General features: G+C 45.8%; 1 protein-coding gene across 8 annotated transcripts in view; it reads right to left on the bottom strand.

The window, feature by feature from the left end:
- The window catches only part of Vps13d (vacuolar protein sorting 13 homolog D), a 220483-nt gene that overhangs the window by 185339 nt on the left and 13673 nt on the right, over nt 1-21471 (bottom strand). For 7 of the 8 annotated variants that reach the window (XR_005285964.1, XM_038335369.2, XM_042055363.1 and 4 more), the window contains exons 3-17: nt 19330-19407; nt 16652-16842; nt 16485-16565; nt 13621-13737; nt 10465-10569; nt 9239-9409; nt 8777-8877; nt 7392-7560; nt 5463-5564; nt 5102-5303; nt 4406-4585; nt 3709-3839; nt 2872-2947; nt 2292-2462; nt 1063-1193 (exon numbers count right to left, since the gene is read on the bottom strand). Coding sequence is in view for 7 of the 8 variants with exons in the window: in XM_038335369.2 (XP_038191297.1) it covers nt 1063-1193; nt 2292-2462; nt 2872-2947; nt 3709-3839; nt 4406-4585; nt 5102-5303; nt 5463-5564; nt 7392-7560; nt 8777-8877; nt 9239-9409; nt 10465-10569; nt 13621-13737; nt 16485-16565; nt 16652-16842; nt 19330-19407 (2006 nt within the window). In the remaining variant the exon portion in view is untranslated. Of the gene's footprint in view, nt 1-1062; nt 1194-2291; nt 2463-2871; nt 2948-3708; nt 3840-4405; nt 4586-5101; nt 5304-5462; nt 5565-7391; nt 7561-8776; nt 8878-9238; nt 9410-10464; nt 10570-13620; nt 13738-16484; nt 16566-16651; nt 16843-19329; nt 19408-21471 lie in introns of those variants that run through there. The other variant, XM_038335376.2, reaches the window with a different exon arrangement.

The raw sequence follows: 21471 nt of genomic DNA, 5'->3' as shown, positions 1-21471 counted from the left end.
CGTGTGTATTTGTTTTGTCTTGCTTTACTGGGTTGTTTATCTTAATTTCCATTTGTTTAAGTTTATTTTGTTTTGAGATAGAGAGAAATAAATGAAGTTGGGTGAGTAGGTGAGTAGGGACATGGAGAGGATCTGGGAGGAGTTGAGGGAGAGAGAAAGAATATGATCAGCCGGGCGGTGGTGGCGCACGCCTTTAATCCCAGCACTCGGGAGGCAGAGGCAGGCGGATCTCTGAGTTCGAGGCCAGCCTGGTCTACAAGAGCTAGATCCAGGACAGGCTCTAGAAACTACAGGGAAACTCTGTCTCGAAAAACCAAAAAAAAAAAAAAAAAAAAAAAAGAATATGATCAAAATATACTGTAGGCAAAAAAAATTTAATAAAGTTAGAGAAAAAAAGAAAGAACCCTCTCTTTTGAAGATAACAGAAAGGCACTCAGAGCTGTACTGTATGCTGAAACACACACACGCACAAGAAAACAAGACTAATTCCCCATCCCCCACCACAAGTCCTTAGGCACTGGACTTTGTCCACAGCTGGTTCTCCAGGGACACAGGAGCCACACTTGTCTAACAGCTCCACCTACTGCCATGGCTAGACAGTGTGCTACCACACCCATGGTCATAAACTGCCTTTCTGGACAATGAAGCTGCTTCTTGGCTTTCTCTATGCAGGTGTCGAGTCGGTTGGGCACACAGCACCACAAAACCTGCACCCCAAGTCGAGCACTGTTCTACTGGATACCCTTTGCCAACAGCAAGAGGAAGGCTCTTCTGTGAACTAGCTGCAGGTGAGGTCTGGAGAGGCACCCAGGTGAGTCTCGAAAGAACCCTCCAAGCAAGGAAAACATGGTCTGGTCAGCACTGCTCACCTTCTAATTTAACCTCTAGTGGAAAAGGCGTGAGCTGTTTGTTTTATGACAGATATAATTATGGATCCCCACTTTTTTATCTCACATAGTTGGCATAACTGATAAGAGCAAGCCAATCTACTATGGGTCATGAACTCGTCGGGAAACATGGTTGCCTCTCCTGTCCCCAACAGAATCACACAAGGCTACTTACAATAAAATCTCCCACGAGCAGCCGATCAAGAGTCTGGCGGATCTCAGCCTTGGTCTGCATCTTCAGCTTGTTATATTGTCTTCGAGCAGCTTCAGCTACCCTCAACTCAAGCTCAGACTGATAACCAAAACCTGCAAGATTGGCAAGGCACAAGGTGTCAGAACTTGCAAGCTCCTGGGCCAATGAAATGCTGTCACTCTGCTCCTACCCAGAAGACCACCAAAGTGGGAAAAGGCAATCAGGGACAAAACAGCTCTTTGCTTTGCAATGGTCCATCACAGGATAGCCAGGAGAAGGCCAGAGGGAAAGGTGGACAGCCTTAAGGGCATGGAGACAGACGAGGGAGTGATACCTGACTTATTAGAACCCCCAGGAACATTTCTGAAAACTCCAAATTGCTGTCTTTCAAAATCATTATAAAGCAGAATACTGTATTGAAGGAAAAAAATTCAGCCAGGTCACACACGGCTACTGTTGACATGAACAGTCTCACAACTAGCTGCGTGGTGGCACATGTCTTTAATCCCAGCACTTGGGAGGCAGAGGCAAGTGGATCTCTGTGAGTTTGAGGCCGGCCTGGTCTATAAAAACTACTTCCAGGACAGGCTCCAAAACTACAAAGAAACTCAGTCTTGGGGGAAAAAAAAAAGCTTCATGCCTGTCAAAAGACTACAGGAGCTTCACAATGAGCAAGGACGAAGGCGAAGGATGCACACAAAATAAAAGTTACTGTCTCACAAGCCTCCTCATCAGTGAAAGCACTCCTCCAACCTCTCAACCTCCTTGGGGAGTAAAGGAAGCAATTAGTGAATCAACAATGACCCTATGGTCAAAATCAAAATCAAGTGAAGAGAGAGAGAGAGAGAGAGAGAGAGAGAGAGAGAGAGAGAGAGAGAGAGAGAGAGAGAGAGAGAGAGATGCTGCCACCTAAAAAGAAATTCTTGAATATTCCACCTTAGTCGATCAAGCTAAAACATCCTGGCCAAAGAAACTGTCATCCCAGAATGAAGGATGAAAAAGTGCATCCTAAAGGGACATGGGAACGACACTGGCAAAAGACACTGACTAGGTGTCCACACACAATCCTTCCACTTATTCTGCAGCTCTTGCTGCAGTACCAGGTCATCCAAATGCATTACAACCTTGTCTAGAGCACCAGCAATGTCCCAAAAGAAGATTTCCCCCCTCCAAGGGTAACATAGGATCAAACAAACAAAAAAAAAGTTAACCTGAGGTATGAACCTTTCCCTTGTAGAAAAAGTCTGCCACTTTTTTAATAGCCTGTGGGTTGTAGATGATGTTCAAGGGCCTTGTGCTGACATGCAGCCGCCTCTCAAATTGGCTGTGTACTGGATTCCTCTCATAGAGCATCTCAAAGACTGGACTGTCTGGGTCTGCAGCTAAAGGAAAGAATGGAATAGTGAACACAGCAAAACAACCACCACACCCAGACAGGTCTGCAAAACATGCTGGGAAAAAGACGCTTTCTAAATTCTTTTCTCATCAGTTCACAATTATGCAGGTTCTTAAATAAAGCCTAATAAGGCCTGACTCTGATTTTTAACAGGAATCATGGCAGCTAGCCTACTGGAGTTGTTCCCATAATGCAAACCAAGGCCCAGAAGGCCTTGCAAAGCTACCCTAGGGACACCAGAAGAACACAGTCCCACCCGAAGGGTGCCAGGATGCCTCCCGGTGCAATACGGATCCATCTGGCAAACCACTATGCACAGAGCAGGAATCAAAGTCTACCAGTCAGTAATAATGATTTCTTTTAAGGATTAGTTTTAAGGAAACATGAAAAATTACCCGGGTATTGATCACTTCTGTCTGCCGATGCAGTCTGAAGACCAAAAGACTGTGAGACTCTGCCAACTTCTTTCTGCTGTTAAACACATCCACAAAAATGCTTCAGTGGGCAGGAGAGACAATGCACTGCCCCCTTCATCTTACATGCCTTGCTCCCTCTTTGCACACATGACTCAAATCCCTCCACACTGAGCTTTACACATCCATGTGCTACTGTGCCACTTCCCGGAGCTGACAATGTACTACGGAACCCAGTGCCTCTAATGAATGCCAAATGAATAGTAAGTATTTATCATTTTTCAAACTTTAAGCCCACCCTCTCACACTCTCTAAGAACATTCAAAAAGAAGTACAGATAGAGAAAATAGATAAATATTCAGCAAATTAGACTATGTCTTTGACAACTTAGTAAGATTGAAGATCCCATAGCTGGTAAAGAATATTCCATATAAAATTGAAAATATACAGAGGACTTAAGGCAGTTCTCTTTTGGATTCCTGGAAGATGAAATCTTATAGTAACAGTAGGTCGTGAGTATAGCTGTTAGACATGGGAAAGACTCAAATGTGAACTATGAGATGCAGAGAGCAGTGGTGTCCCTGGCATTATCCCCAGGGAGATAGACACTTCCACAGTGGCTACAGCATAGGGAGGGAAGAGTCAGAGCCACACAGCTCGCCAACATTTCCTCTCTAACAAAGTCAAAGGACCTAGTCCCAGCCTGAATCCAATGTTCAAATGTCAAAATCAGTCCAGTTAACAGAAATTCTTGGCTTCCTAAAACAGACATAATATACTGACACCCACATGTGGTAGCCCCGTCACTGTAGGACATACCGGATTAGGGAAGACCAGGAGAGGAAACATGGTTCCTTCCGTAGCCAGATCTCGGAGGAGCAGTCCACCCAACCGGACTAAAAGCAAGGAGGAGTTTCTTCGAGGAAGAGACTCTGCTACAAGTTTGACATCTATAAAAGATAAACGTAAGAGATGGTAGTATGATATAATGCTGAAAGTGCTTTATATCTAGAAGTAGGAGATACATTTTACAGAGAGCTGTTTGACACTAGGAAATATTTTTCCAAGAAATTTGAACACACACACACAAACACACACACACACACGCCCAGTCTACTGTAGATGGTGCCACCCCTAGGCAGGTGGCCCTGGGTATTTAAGAAAGCAGACTGAGCAAGCCAGAAGGAACAAGCCAGTAAGCAACGTTTCTCACAGCCTCTGCTGCCTTCAGTGTCCTTTGAGAGCGTGCTGTGATGTGGCTATGACCCAGATACCCCTCCTCCCCTAGCTGCTTGTGGTGTTTCACCACAGCAGTAGAAACCTAACAAGACCAGACCACTGGTGCCCTCGTGACATGGGCTCTGGGGACCAAACACAGACCTTCTGCAAAAGTCCTGTCACTCTTATCGACTGAGGCATCTCTCCAGCCCCGACTTTCTCATCGACTAACTGCCCCGATGATGAAAGCAGACAGGGTGCTGGCGCTGGGATGGGCAGAGCTGGCTCTGAGCAGTACCTGAGAACTCGAGCTGCATGAATGCACTCTCACTGGCATGAGCAGCACTCTGCCCCTTGTGCAGGAGAGTCACCGTGCCCCTCTGGAGCTGCACATTCAGCTTGGCGAAGACATGATCTCGCTTTGTGTAGGTGTTCATACAAGAGGCATCCACAGCGGGGTCAAAAAACTCCTCGGTACCTACATGGTAAAGGAGAACAGGTTTAAGAGAACACATGGAGAGCAAAGAGCAGGCACGCTGACTGATGATGCTGCTAAACCAGGCTTCCCTTCTTCGGGCAAGAAGCCAAAGACATGGGTGACTATAGGACAGTGGCTACTACCCAGGCAGCATGACACACGAGGCTGATATGGTTAGTGCAGTTTAACTTAAACAGTCCCTTGTTCCTATGGCTCATACTGCCAGCACAGGACTGCAGTGGGCCCCTGGACTGGAATCAAGCTGCAGAGTTTGTGAACAAGCTCAGATTTAGTTCTCTGACAAGGGCTGCCGTTCAGATCTGTTCAAGAATGCACAAATGACCATAGCCATGGAGTGTCCTCCATCTACCTCTATGTAACATGCTGCTATCCAAATGTCTCCCTTGGTTAAGTCTAGAAATGACCCCTTAAGCTGCTGTGCAAAGAGCACGATGACATTTATCACCTAACCCTCCACTCCGGCTGAGAGGAGGTGCGGACAGGCTCCCAACGTACCCAAAATCTCCTCAGGGGTCCAGTGCTCATGTGACTCGGTTGACAGTCCTTCCACCACTTTCCCTTCAGGGCTCTGCTGTCCGTACCAGCCACCCCACCCTGGAAACCAGGACTGCAGGTACTGCAACATCCCACTGCCTCCGCTAGCATCTGGGTCACCAGGCGAGGCTCCTGGAGAATCAAACTGAGGCTCTCGAAGACTCTGTGTAATCACAAAGAGGCAGACATGAAGACCCGTGGGCAGACGTGGGCTGTGATACGCCATTGGTTGCTATGTGTCCTGAGAGAAACACAAGCAAATCAACACTAAAGGGCTCAGGGCACACTGGGACCAAATGACCCTTCCTAAGAGATTTCTCACCTCTGCTAGCTCCTCTTGCTTATAAAATCTATCATGAACCAGTTCACGCAGAATCTTCAATTCCTCAAAGCTCTGTTCCTCCTCAATCCGACACATCTCCTCCTGTTTGGGACAAAATGAAACCCAGACACTGCAGAGCTACAGGAAGGGAGCACTGCATCAATACACTAGCCCCAGCACCTCCCTGAAGGCTGAGAATCGGTGACCGTTGACCAATGTCGTGGGACTTGCCTCTGGCTTAAAAGGGGTTTCCTATAGCCCAGCAGAGGTTACTCGTTCTCAATCCCCACTAGAACTAGTGGGAGCACACAGAGCAATGAGAACACACTTTGCTCCGGTAGGTGGCTGCCGAGGCATGCTGCTCTGCACAGCACTGACACGGTCACAAATTACGTTCCACATTAGCTCCGTTAGCTCAGGGGGTCAAAGGAAGCAGAGCTATCATTGTCCCCACCTTCCAAGAAGAAACTGAAGGCCAAGCTCACACAGTATGTGTGATTTAGTCCTAGCTCTTTCATATTCACGACTGGCAAGGGCATGGTCATTTCAACAAGCTTCACAATAGTTACTAAAGTATAGCAGTGACAACTATGTGTCACTGTTTTTAATAAAGGAAAATCACTGTCCTAAATAACATCTTATTTGCTAACATTAGAAGAACGCACTGACAGCAGGTGCCCACAGCTTACAGAGCTGCTGCTACTTGGCCACCTCAGTACTAATTCAGGTTCTTCCTCCTAGTGCCCTCCAGAACAAATGACAGACTTAGTCCATCCTTTTCAAAGGGTGCCCATTGTTAGCAGCCGTGCCAGACACCACTGAAGACAGCAAAAGGCAAGTGAGGGCCATGGCCTCAGGATGCCAGCAGGACAGGTGAGAACTCGGGGGTCAGGGTGACCCCTGGGGACCATCCCGTGAAAAACTGCTTATAAAGATCAACTAGAGGGGCGATCCATTAGAAATAACCTGAGCCGGGGTCTGGAGAGATGGCTCAGGGGTTAAGAGCATTGCCTGCTCTTCCAAAGGTCCTGAGTTCAATTCCCAGCAACCACATGGTGACTCACAACCATCTGTAATAAGGTCTGGTGCCCTCTTCTGGCCTGCAGGCATACATGTAGACAAAATATTAAAAAAAAAGAAAAAAAAAGAAATAACCTGAGCCAAAATATAGAGAATGGTCTGAGCCATTCACAAAAGCAAAACAGATAAGGAGCAAAGCAGCCCTGCTGCCTTCCCTTCACCCATATCCGGGAAGGGGTGAGGCCAAGACAGGAATCCGGCAGAGCTGACTCTAGGGTATCTTGCCCACAAATAATCTAGATAAGGCAGCTTTCTCATCTCTGCCACCCGCTCTGGCTTCACCTCTGCCACCGAAAGTCAATTGAAGTCAATCACACCAACTAGGATTACATGGAATGCAGGCCAAAGTCTACAGAAATTAGTTACAGACTTAAAAGTTAGACTAGGTGCAGGACTGGAAGAGACACTGGGGACTCCATGAGAGTCTCCCCGAACTGCAAGCACAGAACTGCATTCTGTACCAGAAGGGATCTGGCTGGCTCATGGCCATTTCTGTTTCCTCCTATCTGATGGCTTCTCAGGGAGCAGGGGTGGAAAACGGACTCACTACCTTCCAAGGAGTTCCCTCTCTACTGAGCCCAACTCTAGCCTATAAAACTGTGCCTCCAGCACAGGACTTTGTATCTTCACAGACTCAACCTTTTTTTCAGCCTGTAAGAAAATATTCTTAGCTAAGAGTGGTGGCTCATGCCTGTAATTCTAGGACTATGGAGACAGAAGCAGGAGGATTAGGAGTTCAAAACCAACCTCAGCTACATAGACTCTGAGGATAACCTAGGGTACATGCAACGATGTCTCAAAACCAAACAAACCAATAAAGAGAAATTAGTAAACAAGCAGCCCACTCACCTTGTCATCTGCAGACAGCACAGCTCCTTTTAACTTGTTGAAATATCTGTCCGTGTAAAACACAGCATCTCGGGCACGATGCAACAAGAAATCCCAGGTCCAACACTTCCTCTGCTCTCTGATCTCATACAAGTTAGCATTCAAGGCAAAATACCACCACTCTCGACAGCTGCAACAATGTGTGACAATGTGTTATTCCTCCCAGTAAAAACCACGACAATGCCCTTGGTCCAGGACAACCCCGGAACACAGGTTACTTCTGAGACATTTCTCATATCAAACCTTTCTGTCTTGGGTCCATTTTAACATTAAGCTAAATTCAATGTGCAGAAGAGCAAATCTCCAGGGGGGGAGGGGACCATTAAATTACACTGTGTGCCAATAACAGCACAGCATGTGACCAACGAGCCTCACCCAGGGCAATCCCTCTCCAGGAGGAAATCGATGCTGGAAGTAAGGCAAGCACCATCTTGAAACAGTCACCACGGACTTGACCACTACAGATTTAGCTGAGTTTCTAAGGACATGCTTAGAAACACATGAGATCTTTAAAAAGGTTTACATGTCAGACTGGTCACAGGTATCTCTGTAACAGGAAGAGAGGGTTTATGGGACAGGAAAGATGGTAGCAATTGAAAGCACTTACTGAGGCTGAGCATGGTGGCACACACCTCAGATCCTAGTGCTTGGGAGGCAAAGGGAGGCAGATCTGGGAGTTTGAAGACAGTCTAGTCTATTTAAATAGTGAGTTCCAGAACTTCGAAGGCTGCATAAAAAGACTCTGTCACAAGCAAACATAACACTGTCCTTATAGAGGAACAGAGTTCAGTTTCCAGCAACTACATCAGACAGCTCACAACTGCCTTTAATTCTAGTTCCAACCTGATGCCCTCGTCTGGCCTCTGTGGGCTCGTGCATTCATGTGCATACACAATCATACACATATCCACAAATATAATTTAAATTAAACTGTATTTTTAAGAAAGAGGACTAATGTTTGCTCTGGAAGTCAGAGAGCACAAGCTGTACAGAGGACAGAGAAAAGGAGGACACAGCAAATGTTACCAAGCAAGAGCAATCTGCTTACTAAGTGACACCAAGGATCTTCTGAGTTTCACTGCTCTCATTCAAAGAGTGGCTCTTACCCAACAGAGGTAATTGATACTGACAACAGATACTCCATGCCCTTTTGTCCCAGATATAATTTCTATTTTCTCATAGCTAACACATTCACGGAGTAACCCAGCCACCCTTTCTTCTGCAGTCACATGTGCCCTTTCTTCTACAGTCATGTGTGAAGGACGGGAGACATGTTTCTGATCTGTGTACAGGAAAGCATGCTGATGTACAATGCACTTATGGGTAGCATGCAGTGGTGCCCTTACTTCTTGGACACGGCCACTTTTGGTTTCCACTTCCGGAATTTCACCTGCCTCTCCTTCCGCTCCAGCTCCTTGAGGAATCCCATGATCTGCCGGTACTGCAGCTTTATTAGAGAGGAAGAGAGACTAGATTAGTATAGAGCTGGCTCTTTGGGTCAGTCAAGACCTACACCGAACAAGAACAACTCAACCTGCTGAGCTGAAACCCAGTAACCAAAGAATAAGCAAGAGGCATGCCCGGATGGCTACTTAGTTATCCTATGTTCTTTGCTCAGCACTTAAAAACACCAAATCAAAACCGAAACTATGTGGACAAGAACCCAATTTCACCATGGGATGCCACCCGTGTTTGCACCTATCAGACCCTGGCCAGGAGGGAAACAATGCTGAGGATACCATTATAGAGTGGTTTTCCTTTACTCTAGTTCCCAGCAGTGGGTCTGAGCCTCTGGGAGGAAAATGTACCTGGGACAGCTTCAAGGGAATGGTCTCCAGCTGAATATCACATTCAATCCGTGGGCTGTGCCGGGACCTCAGAGGCTCCTTGGAGCAGTTTCGTTTCAAGAGGGCAGAGGCACACACAGGCTCCAGGATGTAGTGGTGACTGCGACTCTCCATGCTTCTGGCCATGGCCTCCTGTTGTCACAAGAACACTGGGTCTACACAGATCAACCTTCATTCTGGCTGTTTCCTTCTACTCTGGGAATGTAAGCTGAACAGTTAAACTAAGCCATGGGCTGGGTCATAGCTTCACTGTCACCTAATCTACCTTATGCCACCTTAAGTTGGGGAAAATGAATCATTTTTCTCCATTTCACTGAAGTGCCTATATTGTTTGTTTGGTTTGGTTTGTTTTTTTTTTTTCAAGACAGGTTTCTCTGCAGCTTTGGAGCCTGTCTTGGAACTAGCTCTGCATAGCAGGCTGGTCTCGAACTCACAGAGATCTACCTGTCTCTGCCTCCCAAGTGCTGGGGTCAAAAGCATGCGCTACCACTGCCCGCTATAATTTCTTTACAAAAGACTAAGCTAAGTCCTTCCCTAGCACTAACACTGTCTGTCCATGTAGAAGTTTTAAAGGGAGGGCCCTGGTGATTTCAAGGAGACTCCTCAGCAGGCCGGCCCCTCTAATCTGCTGCTCCATTCACTCAAAATCTTGGTGTTCAACTCCTACTGGCCAACAACAACGACAGTGTGCCACAGGTGCACAGCAGTGGGAACCAAGGGCTCAGACACAGACACATCTTACAAACAGGACATTAACCAGGTGCCGTGGCTCGTGCCTTTAATCCCAGTACTTGGAAGAGAGAAGTAGAAGGATCTCTGAGTGTTTGAAGCCAGCCTGATCTACATAGTGAGTTCCAGGACAGCCAAGGCTATATACAGAAACTCTGCCTCAAAAATAAATAAATAAATAAATAAATAAATAAATAAATAAATATTAAATTAAAAAAAAGCAGAATGTCACATAAAAAAGACACATAAACATCCACAAGCAACCTGATCCAAGTTCAAATACACAAGCCGTGGTACATATGAAGTTCAAACCTGAAGACACAGTAAGCATCTCAGGCAGACTCTAGACAGAAGATGCTTATAGAAGGACAGCTCAGGGGACCACAGCCTGCAAATCAGGGTCCCTGAACCACATTCCTTTGGTACCATCGTACACCAAATCCCCAGCCAGAACATACCTGTAACTCCGCCTGAGGCAAATCCCCCAATAAAGTGCAATCGACATCCCAGTAGACACTAAACTCAGCCACATCCAATCGTTTTTTCCGCATTAGCTTCTGTACCTGAGGGAGAAAGAGGAGGAATAGGATGGTCACCTTTAATCTCGGATATTTGTTGTTCACTCAACGTCACACATCAGGCACTTTGCAAGGTACAAGGGATACAAGAGTGAAGGAAAACAGTATACAGCTCAAACTCCATGCATGCAAGGCCTGGCATCCCACATCTTTGATCCCAGGACTCAGGAGGCAAAAAGGCCATCCTGGTCTATACAGTGAATTTCAAGAAAGCCAGGGGTACAAAGTAAGACCCTGCCTTAAAAATAAACAAATAAATAGACAAACAAACCAAGTTCAAGCAGCTGGCAATACCAAAGTGCACAAATATTTTTAATTGCATAGATGAAGCAGTGGGAAGATAACAAAGATACTATGAGCAAACAAACAAAACATCACTGGGCAGGGGAGTGTCAAAATATCTGTGAATCTCAATTCGGCAGTGGTGGCGCAAGCTTTTAGTAACTACCAGTACTTGGGAGGTAGAGGCAAACGAATCACTGTGAGTTCAAGACCAGTCTGGTCTACAGAGTGAGTTCCAGGACAGTTAATGTTACACAAAGAAAGCCTATCTTGAAAAAACTTAAAAAAAAAAAATCTGTAAATCTCATACAAACGACTGAGTCAGCACAAAAGGCCTGCTATCTTCAGGGGACAGCGATTCCGTTTCTAAAAGAGAACTTCAAATGGCAGAGAAACAGTATGGAAACGCGTGCATGAACACATATTTGAAGTGGGACATCAGTTAAGTACTGAAAAGGAATCGTGGACTATTACTAGAGTATTGGTTTGGACAGAGTCCTCTTCCAAGAAGTCATGTTCACCCACAAGTGTGAGTGTGTCCTTATTTGTAAACACCACCTGTGCAGACAGAATCAGATTAAAATGAAGCCATCCTGGATGAGTGTAGATACAAAGCAAATGAATTGGGTCCTTGTAAGAAAAAAAACTAAGCCAGGCGGTGGTGGTGCACGCCTTTAATCCCAGCACTCCGGAGGCAGAGGCAGATGAGTTCGAGGCCAGCCTGGTGTATAAGAGCTAGTTCCAGGACAGCCTCCAAAGCTATTGAGAAACCTTGTCTCGGAAAAAAAAAAAAAAAGAAAAAAAAAGGAGGAGGAGGAGAAGGAAGAGGAGGAGGAAGAGGAGGAGTAGGAGGAGGAACCAAAGGAGACGAGGCCTTTGAGCACCAACACAGAGACTGGAGCGACACGTCTAGAAGCCAAGAACCAGAGGCTTCCAGAAACTCTCAGGTGGAGAGGGGCGTGCACACACTGACCCTCAGGTGGAGAGGGGCGTGCACACACTGACCCTCAGGTGGAGAGGGGCGTGCACACACTGACCCTCAGGTGGAGAGGGGCGTGCACACACTGACCCTCAGGTGGAGAGGGGCGTGCACACACTGACCCTCAGGTGGAGAGGGGCGTGCACACACTGACCCTCAGGTGGAGAGGGGCGTGCACACACTGACCCTCAGGTGGAGGGGGCGTGCACACACTGACCCTCAGGTGGAGGGGGCGTGCACACACTGACCCTCAGGTGGAGAGGGGCGTGCACACACTGCCCCTCAGGGCTGCAGACGCAATCTTTCTGACTTCTTAGTTTCATGTTTCTGGTTTCTATTTTTTTTTTATTTTTTTATTTTTTTATTTTTAACCTTTATTTTATTTTGTTTTGTTCTATTCAGAGGCAGGGTCTCACTATGCTGTCCTTGGCTAATCTAGAACTCACTACATAGATTAGTTTTGAACCCAGGACCTGGGTGCTGGGGTTAAAGGCATGTGCCACCACATCCTTACGTTTCTTATTTTATGTGTATGAATGTCTGTACATCGTGTGTATCCAGTGCCTACTGAGGCCAGAAGATGCTGGATCCACAAGCACACAAAGCCTCAAAAGCTATAAACAGCTGTCCTAGTAAATAAAAATGACAGGATGCTGAGGCGGGCATGGTGGTGCACATATAATCCCCAGCACTGAGAGGTGAATACAGGAGGATGAGAAGCCTAAAGAGGTGTTTAGTAAATTACATATCCAGTTCAAGCCTGGCCTAAGCTCCATGAGGCCATCTCCAACTTTGAAATAATCTGTCAACTTTTCTTTGTCAACAATATCAACTCCCTTTGCCCTGCCCGACAGAACATTTACTCTATTTTATAGAGTAAGGTGTTAATCAATTAAGACAGTTGCCAGGTATGATAGTATAGGTCTGCCATCCTGGTAGAAGATAATGAAGCCCTGTCTTAAAAATGAAAAACCAAGAGCATCTCAAGAGTGAGGAGAAGCAGTGTTTTATCAGGTAGTCTAAAGCACCATAAAAATGTCACCTACTAGCTTTTATAAAAAAAGGGGGGGACTGTGTGGAAACCATTAAAGACATTCCCAGGCAGTGGATGAAACCAATCAGAACAAGTTTCCTTGGTGATTGACAAAGTAGAAGAAAAATGGAGGATGAAATCCTTTGCTGACAGGAATTCTTTGCACCTCAGCTGCTCTGTGCACAAAACCAAAGTGATACAACAGGTCAGTGAAGAGTAACTGTTTCCCTTCCCAGCAAATCAGCTGCTGCCTACACACAGGACACAGGCATAGGACAGGGAGGTGGTGGTGCACACCCTTAATCCTAGCACTCAGGAGGCAGAGGCAGGTGGATATGAGTTTGTGGCCAGCCTGGTCCACATAGTGAGTTTCAGGACAGCCAAAGCACACAGAGAAATCCTGTCTTGAATAACGAAAGAAAGAAAGAAAGAAAGAAAGAAAGAAAGAAAGAAAGAAAGAAAGAAAGAAAGAAAGAAAGAAAGAAAGAAAGAAAGAAAGAAAGAAAGAAAGAAAGAGAGAGAGAGGGGGGGGAGGGAGGGAGGGAGGGAGGGAGGGAGGGAGGGGAGAAGAAAGGAAGGAAGGAAGGAAGGAAGGAAGGAAGGAAGGAAGGAAGGAAGGAAGGAAGGAAGGAAGGAAAGAAAACACCCACATAGGTGGGGAAGTAGTATGACTTGTTTACCTAACACTGAGGGGCTCCTAGCAGGGTTTTACTTTTGGTCCGTGGTCAGATCTCATACTCACAGGCTCATTTATAGCATTCTGCATGGACACATTCTTAATGCAGACACCAAATGCAAAAGGATGAGAGGGATTGGTAAGGCCATCTTCAAAGCGCAAATGAACATCTTGAATTTTTAACTGCAAAGAGAAAGAGGGGAAGCATTCAGTAAGTGTTGCGGGTAGAATCCTATAGGTGGCATCCAACCACATAGGGCATCTACTCACAGGTTTCCACTGTGCTGGAAGTCCCAAGGGCACACAATCACAAACCACTCAAGAATGATAGTTCATTGCCACGAACGTTATCTCAAGAAAGGCTACAATGCTCCCATCAAATCATTCCACAAGTCAATGTAAACATTTAAACACAGGGATACCAGGGGCCAAAGAGATGGCTCAGCAGCCATGCAAGCCTAGCAACATGAGCTCAATCCCCAGAAGACAGAAGGATGGAATAGACAACAGAAAGTTGTCCTCTGACCTCTGCACACATACCCTACACACACATATCATAATAATAAATAAATAGAACTTTTAGAGAGAAGAAGAGAGAGAACAACATCACTGAATCCAGACAGTCAATCCTGCCACGCTTGTTTCTAGGAATCTGAGCCCAGGAAAACCAGTAAGGCACGTAAGAGCTGTGTGAATCTCACGTGTGTTTATTTCTTCTTGCTCACTCTGCTCAGTGAATTAAAAATAAACAATTGGGCCTGGGAGTAGCACAAAAGTAGAGTGTGTGTTTATTATGTGCAAGAGCCTGGGTCCAGTCCTCAGCACTATGGGAAAGAAAAAAAATATATACAACATGTGATCAAGAAAAGTGGTCAGCATCATTAGACATTATGAAAATACAAACTAGGCTGGGGAGATGGCTCAATGAGGAGGAACGATTGTTTTGCAAGGATGAGAATGAGTTCAAATCCCCAGCACAACACAGAAAGTCAGGCATGGCTGCACTTGCCTGTGATGCCAACACTGAGGGGACAGAAACAGACAGATCCCAGGACCTTGGTGATCCAGGTCCTGGATCAGCCTAGTCAAAATAGTAAGCTTCTAGCTCAGGGAGAGACCCTGTCATGAAGCAACAAGGCAGACAGTAATAGAGGAAGACACCTGACATCCTGCTCTGGCCTCAACACCCATGAACACAAGGGCACCACCTCAAATGTATGTGCATGCCCAACAAACATAAACCACACACACCACAGAGAAGGAAAAGAAAAAGTTCAAACAACAGTAAGTCATCACTCAATCACAGTATTGAGAGCAATGCGGAGAAAAATCAATGCTTAACACTGATGTCAAAATCATAATATGTGTCAGTGAGGTGGCTCAGAGGGTAAAGGCACTTGCCATCAAGGCTGTTGATCTGAGCTCCATCCCAAGGACCCGTGTGGTAGAAGGAGAAAACCAAACTCTTCAAGCTGGCCTCTGACTTCCAAATGTACACACACACACCACACAAATACGTAAATAAAACTTTGTAAAGAGCGGTGGCGGCGGGGTCCTCAGCCCTAAATGGCATAAATACATCACTGCCCCTAGGCTCAGAGGATGAGAAGTGTGGCAAAGACACGCCCACCTCCCTCATGAACCTGCTGCAGTGGCTTTCTCTACATGAGACCTGCGCACACATGACGGGCAACACTTCAAGGCAGAGGCCTCGCCATGCCTGTGATTACACTGCAGAGAAATGGCCTTCTGGTCCTCGAGAAAGACATTTCTGGGTCCAGCAGATAGCGAAGCAGGTAAGGGTGCTTAAGGTAAGGTAAGAATGGTGACCTGAGTTTGATCCCCAGGACCCACACTGTAGGAGAGAACCAACTGCCACAGCATATCCTCAGGCTTCCACATGTGCCTCCCATCCCCAGTAAATAAATACATGTGTTAAAAAAAAAAATTTTATGAGAAAAAATTTCTTTGTTGTAGAAAATATGTGCACACACACACACACACACACACCACATAATAACGGGGGGGGGTTGTTTTGGCTTGGTTTTTGGTTTTTGGTTTTTTGAGACAGGGTTGCTCTGTGTAGCCCTGGCTATCCTGGAACTCACTCTGTAGACCAAGTTGGCCTCAAGATCACAAAAATCTGCCTGCCCTCTGCCTCCCAAGTGCTGGGATTAAAAGGCCTGTGCACCACCATCCGGCAATAATAACATTTTCTAAAAAAAATCAGTGCCCTCAAGTACACCAAATTTTCATCCACATTATGAAACTAACAACCTCAGATCATACTTTTGAGGAACATAGCACACACTGAACACACTGCAAGAGAACCCTAGAGACTTTCAGTATGGGCTGTCTTGTGCCATTTAACGGAGATTTCATCCCCTGATCCCATTCCTAATGATCAAACACGCAGCCCCAGCACTGCAGTGCATACAACTTCCCTAAGACACATCAGTGACAGGTCAGATGCCTGGGTGGCCATTCATAGCTCATAACACACTAGGCAATGGGGACCCCGTCTCCCTCATTTTGTAGATGAAAAAACTGAGACCAGAGAGGTTAAATGACTTGCCCCGAAAACAGTCATTGAGACCTAAGTATCTGGCTTCTGAGGTGATAACTCCTTTAGCAAGTGAGATTCCAACATTAAAAAAGAAAGTGTGGTGGTGTGTGTGGGGGGGGGGGGTGTCAAATGGAAATGCCAACTCACACCCCCTGAAGCAAGGACGACCTGGGCCCGCCTCATAGCGCAGGACTTGCTTTGCAGGTTTTTCCTTTGGCACAGCCTCCAGAAGGGCACACCTGAGCAGCCAGCCCCCACACACACCGCACCACAAAAACCCACAAGAAAAGAGAACTCAGAAGCGAAAACACACCTAAGGCTCAGAAACCCTTCATGTGTCCTCGTAAAGGTTGACAGGGCTCACCTCGATGTTCTCCACAATCCTCGTGACAACTGAGGCAGTGACAGAATACCAGTAGGGTTCTCCCTTCTGCTGCCGCTCACTCTGCAAGGGAAAGAGGCGGTGTCAGCACAAGCTGCCCTTCACTGCTGAGGACAAGCCCCCTAAAGCTCAGAGGCTCTAAGCCTTGCCTTCCATCTATCCTCCAAGGCTTGAAGCAGCACTTTCTTACGCTCCCTCTCCAGCAGCTTCTCCTTCTCATCGTTGAAGTCCTGGATTTTCTCAGGGGCACCAATTAAGTGGAGGCCAGAGATGGAGATCACCCAGGGGTCCACATGCGGGCGGTAAAAGGGGATCTGAAGGGTCACTTTCCCAATCAAACCTGGGAGGAGAAAAATGGCTCATTAGACACCCACACATTTTCTAACTCCCTTTAAAGCACATAGATTACGTTTACCATTATTTATTTTCTTAAAAACAAACCTGACAACTGTGGTGTCCATTTAAGAAATGCTGAAGAGAGAGAGGCAGGAGGACCACAACTCCAAGGTGGCGGGGGAGGGGGAAGGGGGGAGAGGAGATGGGATTTAGCTCTGGTAGGATTCTGGCCCCAGCACCAGAAGAAAAAAAGAGAAAAATCACAAAAACAGACAGCAGAAAGGCAGGAGTGGCGGGGCATGCCTATAATCCCAGCACTCAGCTGACTAAGACAAGGGCATGGCAAGTTCAAAGCCAGCCTGGAGAACAAAGTGAGTTCAAGGGTAGCCAACCAGGCTCCTCCTACATATGTGAAACTAGTGTTGGGGTAGGGTCTGTAAGAGCGAGATTACAATAAATAAACTAATTAATTAAAAAGAACCAGCTACCATGAATTAAACTGAAAAATGCCTAGTGAGTCTTTTTCATATCAAATATAGATTATCTACTATGCAAACACTCTTCCATCTGGACCACACTTGAACGCCTATGAAGTGTCTCTCTTGCTATGGCACCCACCCGCACAGACCAGGTCATGGAACTCATCTCTTAATAATTGGCTGGTTAAAAAAAAAAAAATAATAATTGGCTGGTTAACAAGTATTTGTCAGAGTTACCAATATCTAACCCTGAATATACCCAGCACAAACTAAAACAGACAACACAGCTTATGCATAAAGAAACAAGAACCCGGGCTCAGAGCTACCTGGCCTGTAAAAATACACTTATTTCCCAACTTCTTCCACTTTAGCCAAACCTTTAAAATCAACTTAATAAAAGCAGCTCACTGAACATGGTGGTGCATGCCTCTAATCCCAGCACTTGGGAGGCAGAGGTAGGAGGATCTCTGTGCATTTGAAGCCAACCTGGTGACATAGTTGCAGGCCAGCCAGAGCTACATAGTGAGACTCAGTCTCAAAAAGCAAGGTGGAGCATTACGAATAGTATTTTCATTTATATGTGGTTAAGGAAGAAACCAAGGCCTTTATATATTCATGTTCAAGGCCCAAATATTGCATTTCAGCAAGGGCTCTACACTGAGCTATAGGCCTGTCCTCACAATGGTATTTCTAATTATAATACAAATGACTGACGGTCTAATCCAGCAGTAAATTAAGAATACTGGGGGTGGGAATGCAGTTCAGTGATAGAATACTTGCTTTGCATGTACAAGGCTCTAGGATTAATATTCATCACCATGGGAATATTTTACAAAACAATAATGAAAAGTGAGTTTTCTCTAGAAAAATCAGAACTTTCTAACGATCTGAATTAGTGCACAGTGGCGGTTATCTATTTGGCTTGAGACAAGGTTGTATATAGTCTATGCTGATCCTAAAGCCTGACCTTCCTTCTCCCTCTCAAATGCTGGGTTACAGACATGCTTTGCCATGCTGGGCCACAGTGGTAGTACAGATTGAATGCACAAGAGGCTACAAAGCATCTAACAGACAGAACTTTATACATCTTATTCACTTTTTATAAGAAACAAGGTCAAGTTTGCGAACATAATATTAGAAAACCATTAATTTTTTCAAGAGTTTCTCTCTCTCTCCCTGCCTCCCTCCCTCCCTCCCTCCCTCCCTCCCTCCATCCTTCTCTTTTTCTGAGGCAGGGTTTCTCTGTATAACAGTCCTGCCTGTCCTGGAACTCACTTTGTACTTTGTAGAGCAGGCTGGCCTTGAACTCACAGAGATCCACCTGCTTCTGCCTCCCCAGGCCTCCCAAGTGCTGGGATTAAAGGTGTGCGCCACCACAGCCTGGCTAAAGAGTTTTTCTTACTCCTTCAATATTTTAAGAATTTCTTCTGGAAATGACCAGTGTCAGCATTCTTAAAGCTTTCAGATTCCTATCTGTTGGTATATTTGCTTGTGGCACGCACGAACGCACACACGTACACACGTATACACACACACACACACACACACAAATAATTGTAAAAAAGTGTTTTTAAAAAATACCAGATATATAACTACTATAATCATCCTGTGGTTTTCTGTGTTTAAGGGTGTGTGGAATCCCAGGCCCTGTGCATGCTAGGCAAGTGCTCTACCACTAAACTACATCCCTAGCCCTATTCCCTGATGGTTGGTTGGTTGGTTGGTTGGCTGGCTGGCTGGCTGGCTGGCTGGCTGGCTGGCTGCTTGGTTGGTTGGTTGGTTTGGGACAGGGTCTCACTGCATAGTCCTGGCTGGCCTGGAACCCTCTATTTGGACCAAGTTGGCCTAGACCTCACAGAGATTCACCTTGTGGTGAAACTTATATGAACTGATGCAAGCTCTCAAACTTCCTGTCTACTTCCTGGTCGAGCAGATACCAACTCCAGAGCTTTTGACTCTCCTGCCCAAACAACTCGATCCCAAACCTTCCTCCCTCCTTTGGTTCCACGTACCAGCTTTGACTTCAAATGGCAATTCCAGTTCTTTCAGGGCATCCTTCTTTAATGGGAGGTTTTCTAATTCAACAGCACCTAAAAAAAAAAAACACCATGAAATGTTCATCCAACAAAGACACTGTTGTTGGCTGTGCATAGAGCACTAAAGGGTAATGGCCATGGCAATGCCACCACCAGCCCAAGGGTTCTGCCTGCAGTACTAATCTGACCACCCACTCTGCCACTCTGAGCCACCCATGACAGCTGAAGCACAGCGCCCGGAAGAGCTTAGGCAAGATCCTAACTATTTCTGTAATGGGTCAGACAGTGAATATTTTAAGCCTTTATATTATGACAATTGCATTCATTTTTAAAAGCTTTTTATTACATTTATTTGGGTGTATTTGTACAAGTGTGTGCATGTCATGTGTGTCACAGTGGACAACTTGCAGAAGTCAGCTCTCTCCTATGAAGGTTCCAGGGACAGAACTCAGGTCGCCATGCTTAACAGCAAGCCCCTTTACCCACTTCGTTATCCTGTTGACACTTCCTTTTCTTTTCTTGAATCATGGGTCTCACTCACTATGTTGCCCAGGCTGACCACAAACTTCTGGGCTCATAACTATGCCCCTAGCTTAGCCTTTTGAGTAGCTAGGACTAAAGGCATATGCTTTGGAGCCTGTCCTAGCACTCACTCTGTAGACTGGGCTGGCCTTTAAACTAACTCAGAGCTCCACCTGTCTCTTCCTCCTGCGTGCTAGGATTAAAGGCGCGTGCCACCACTGCCTGGCTTCAGTTTCCTCATTTTTTCAAAGGTTTAAAAATGTAATGGACAAATAGGGGTTTCAATGGTACTCACCATACATGAAACCCTGTGTTTGATCCCTACCAAAGAAAATGTAACACCACCATAGTGGTACATTCCTGTAATCCCACAATTCAAAGGTAGAAACAGGGAATCAGAAGTTCCAGGTCATTCTCGAGCTCAAGGACAGCCTGGGCTAGAGATTCTGTCTCAAAAAAAAAGACTTTCAGCACTTGGAAGATAGAGACAGAAGGATCAGGAATTTAAAATTCTAGGCTTCATAGCAAAATTCTGTGCTAGCCTGGTTACATGAGACTCTGTTTCAAAAAATAAATAGAGGCCAGGTGGTGGTGGCACACTTCTTTAATCCCAGCACTCAGGAAGCAGAGACAAGAGGATTTCTGTGAGTTTGAGGCCAGTCTAGTCTATAAAAGTGAGTTCCAGACAACCAGGACTGTTACACAGAGAAACCTTGTCTCAAAAAAAAAAAAAAAAAATATATATATATATATATATATATATATATATATATATATATATAGAGAGAGAGAGAGAGAGAGAGAGAGAGAGAGAGAGAGAGATAATTAGAGAGGGGGCAGCAAGATAGCTCAGCAAAGCTGGGCGGTGGTGGCACATGCCTTTCCCAGCACTCAGGAGGCAGAGGCAACCTGGTCTAACAAGAGCTAGTTCCAGGTCCAGAACAGGCTCCAAAGCTACAGAGAAATCCTGTCTCAACACTACCCTCACCCCGGCCGCTGCCAAATAAGGAAAAGGATAGCTCAGCAGATAAAGGTGCTTGATGCCAAGCATGAAGACCTAAATTCAATCTCCAGGACCCACATAGTACAAGGAGGGAACAGACTCCCAGAAGTTGTCATTTGACCTCTTGCACAGAAGCATTCACACACAATAATTAATTAATATTAGTAAAATTAGTAAAAAGCCATCCTGAGCTAGCAGGTCAGATCTGGCATGCTGGCTAGTTTGAAGACCCCTAGCTTAGACTAACAGTTCCCACAAAACTGCCATCTTCTGACTCTCTAAGATGTAATAAAGGCTCCTGGGTTTGGCCCAACATCCCCCAAATCAGAATCTTTGTGGTTAAAACACAAGAATCTAGCAGGGCAGTGGTAGCGCACACCTTTAATCCCAGCACTTGAGAGGCAGGCAGGCAGATCTCTGTGAGTTTGAGGCCAGCCTGGTCTACAAAATCTAGTTCCAGGACAGCTAAGGCTGTTACACAGAGAAACCCTGTCTCGAGGGGAAAAAAAAAATCTGCTGTGGTTTTTAACAAGCAGTCCCAGCCCTCAGCAATGCCTTCTCCCAGAATTGACCATAGGTCACAAAATGATCTC

The sequence above is a fragment of the Arvicola amphibius genome, chromosome 6 (assembly GCF_903992535.2).
Source record: "Arvicola amphibius chromosome 6, mArvAmp1.2, whole genome shotgun sequence".
Taxonomy (NCBI): domain Eukaryota; kingdom Metazoa; phylum Chordata; class Mammalia; order Rodentia; family Cricetidae; genus Arvicola; species Arvicola amphibius.
The sequence above is the reverse complement of the archived record's forward strand: the minus strand, read 5'-3'. Positions and strand labels throughout refer to the sequence as shown.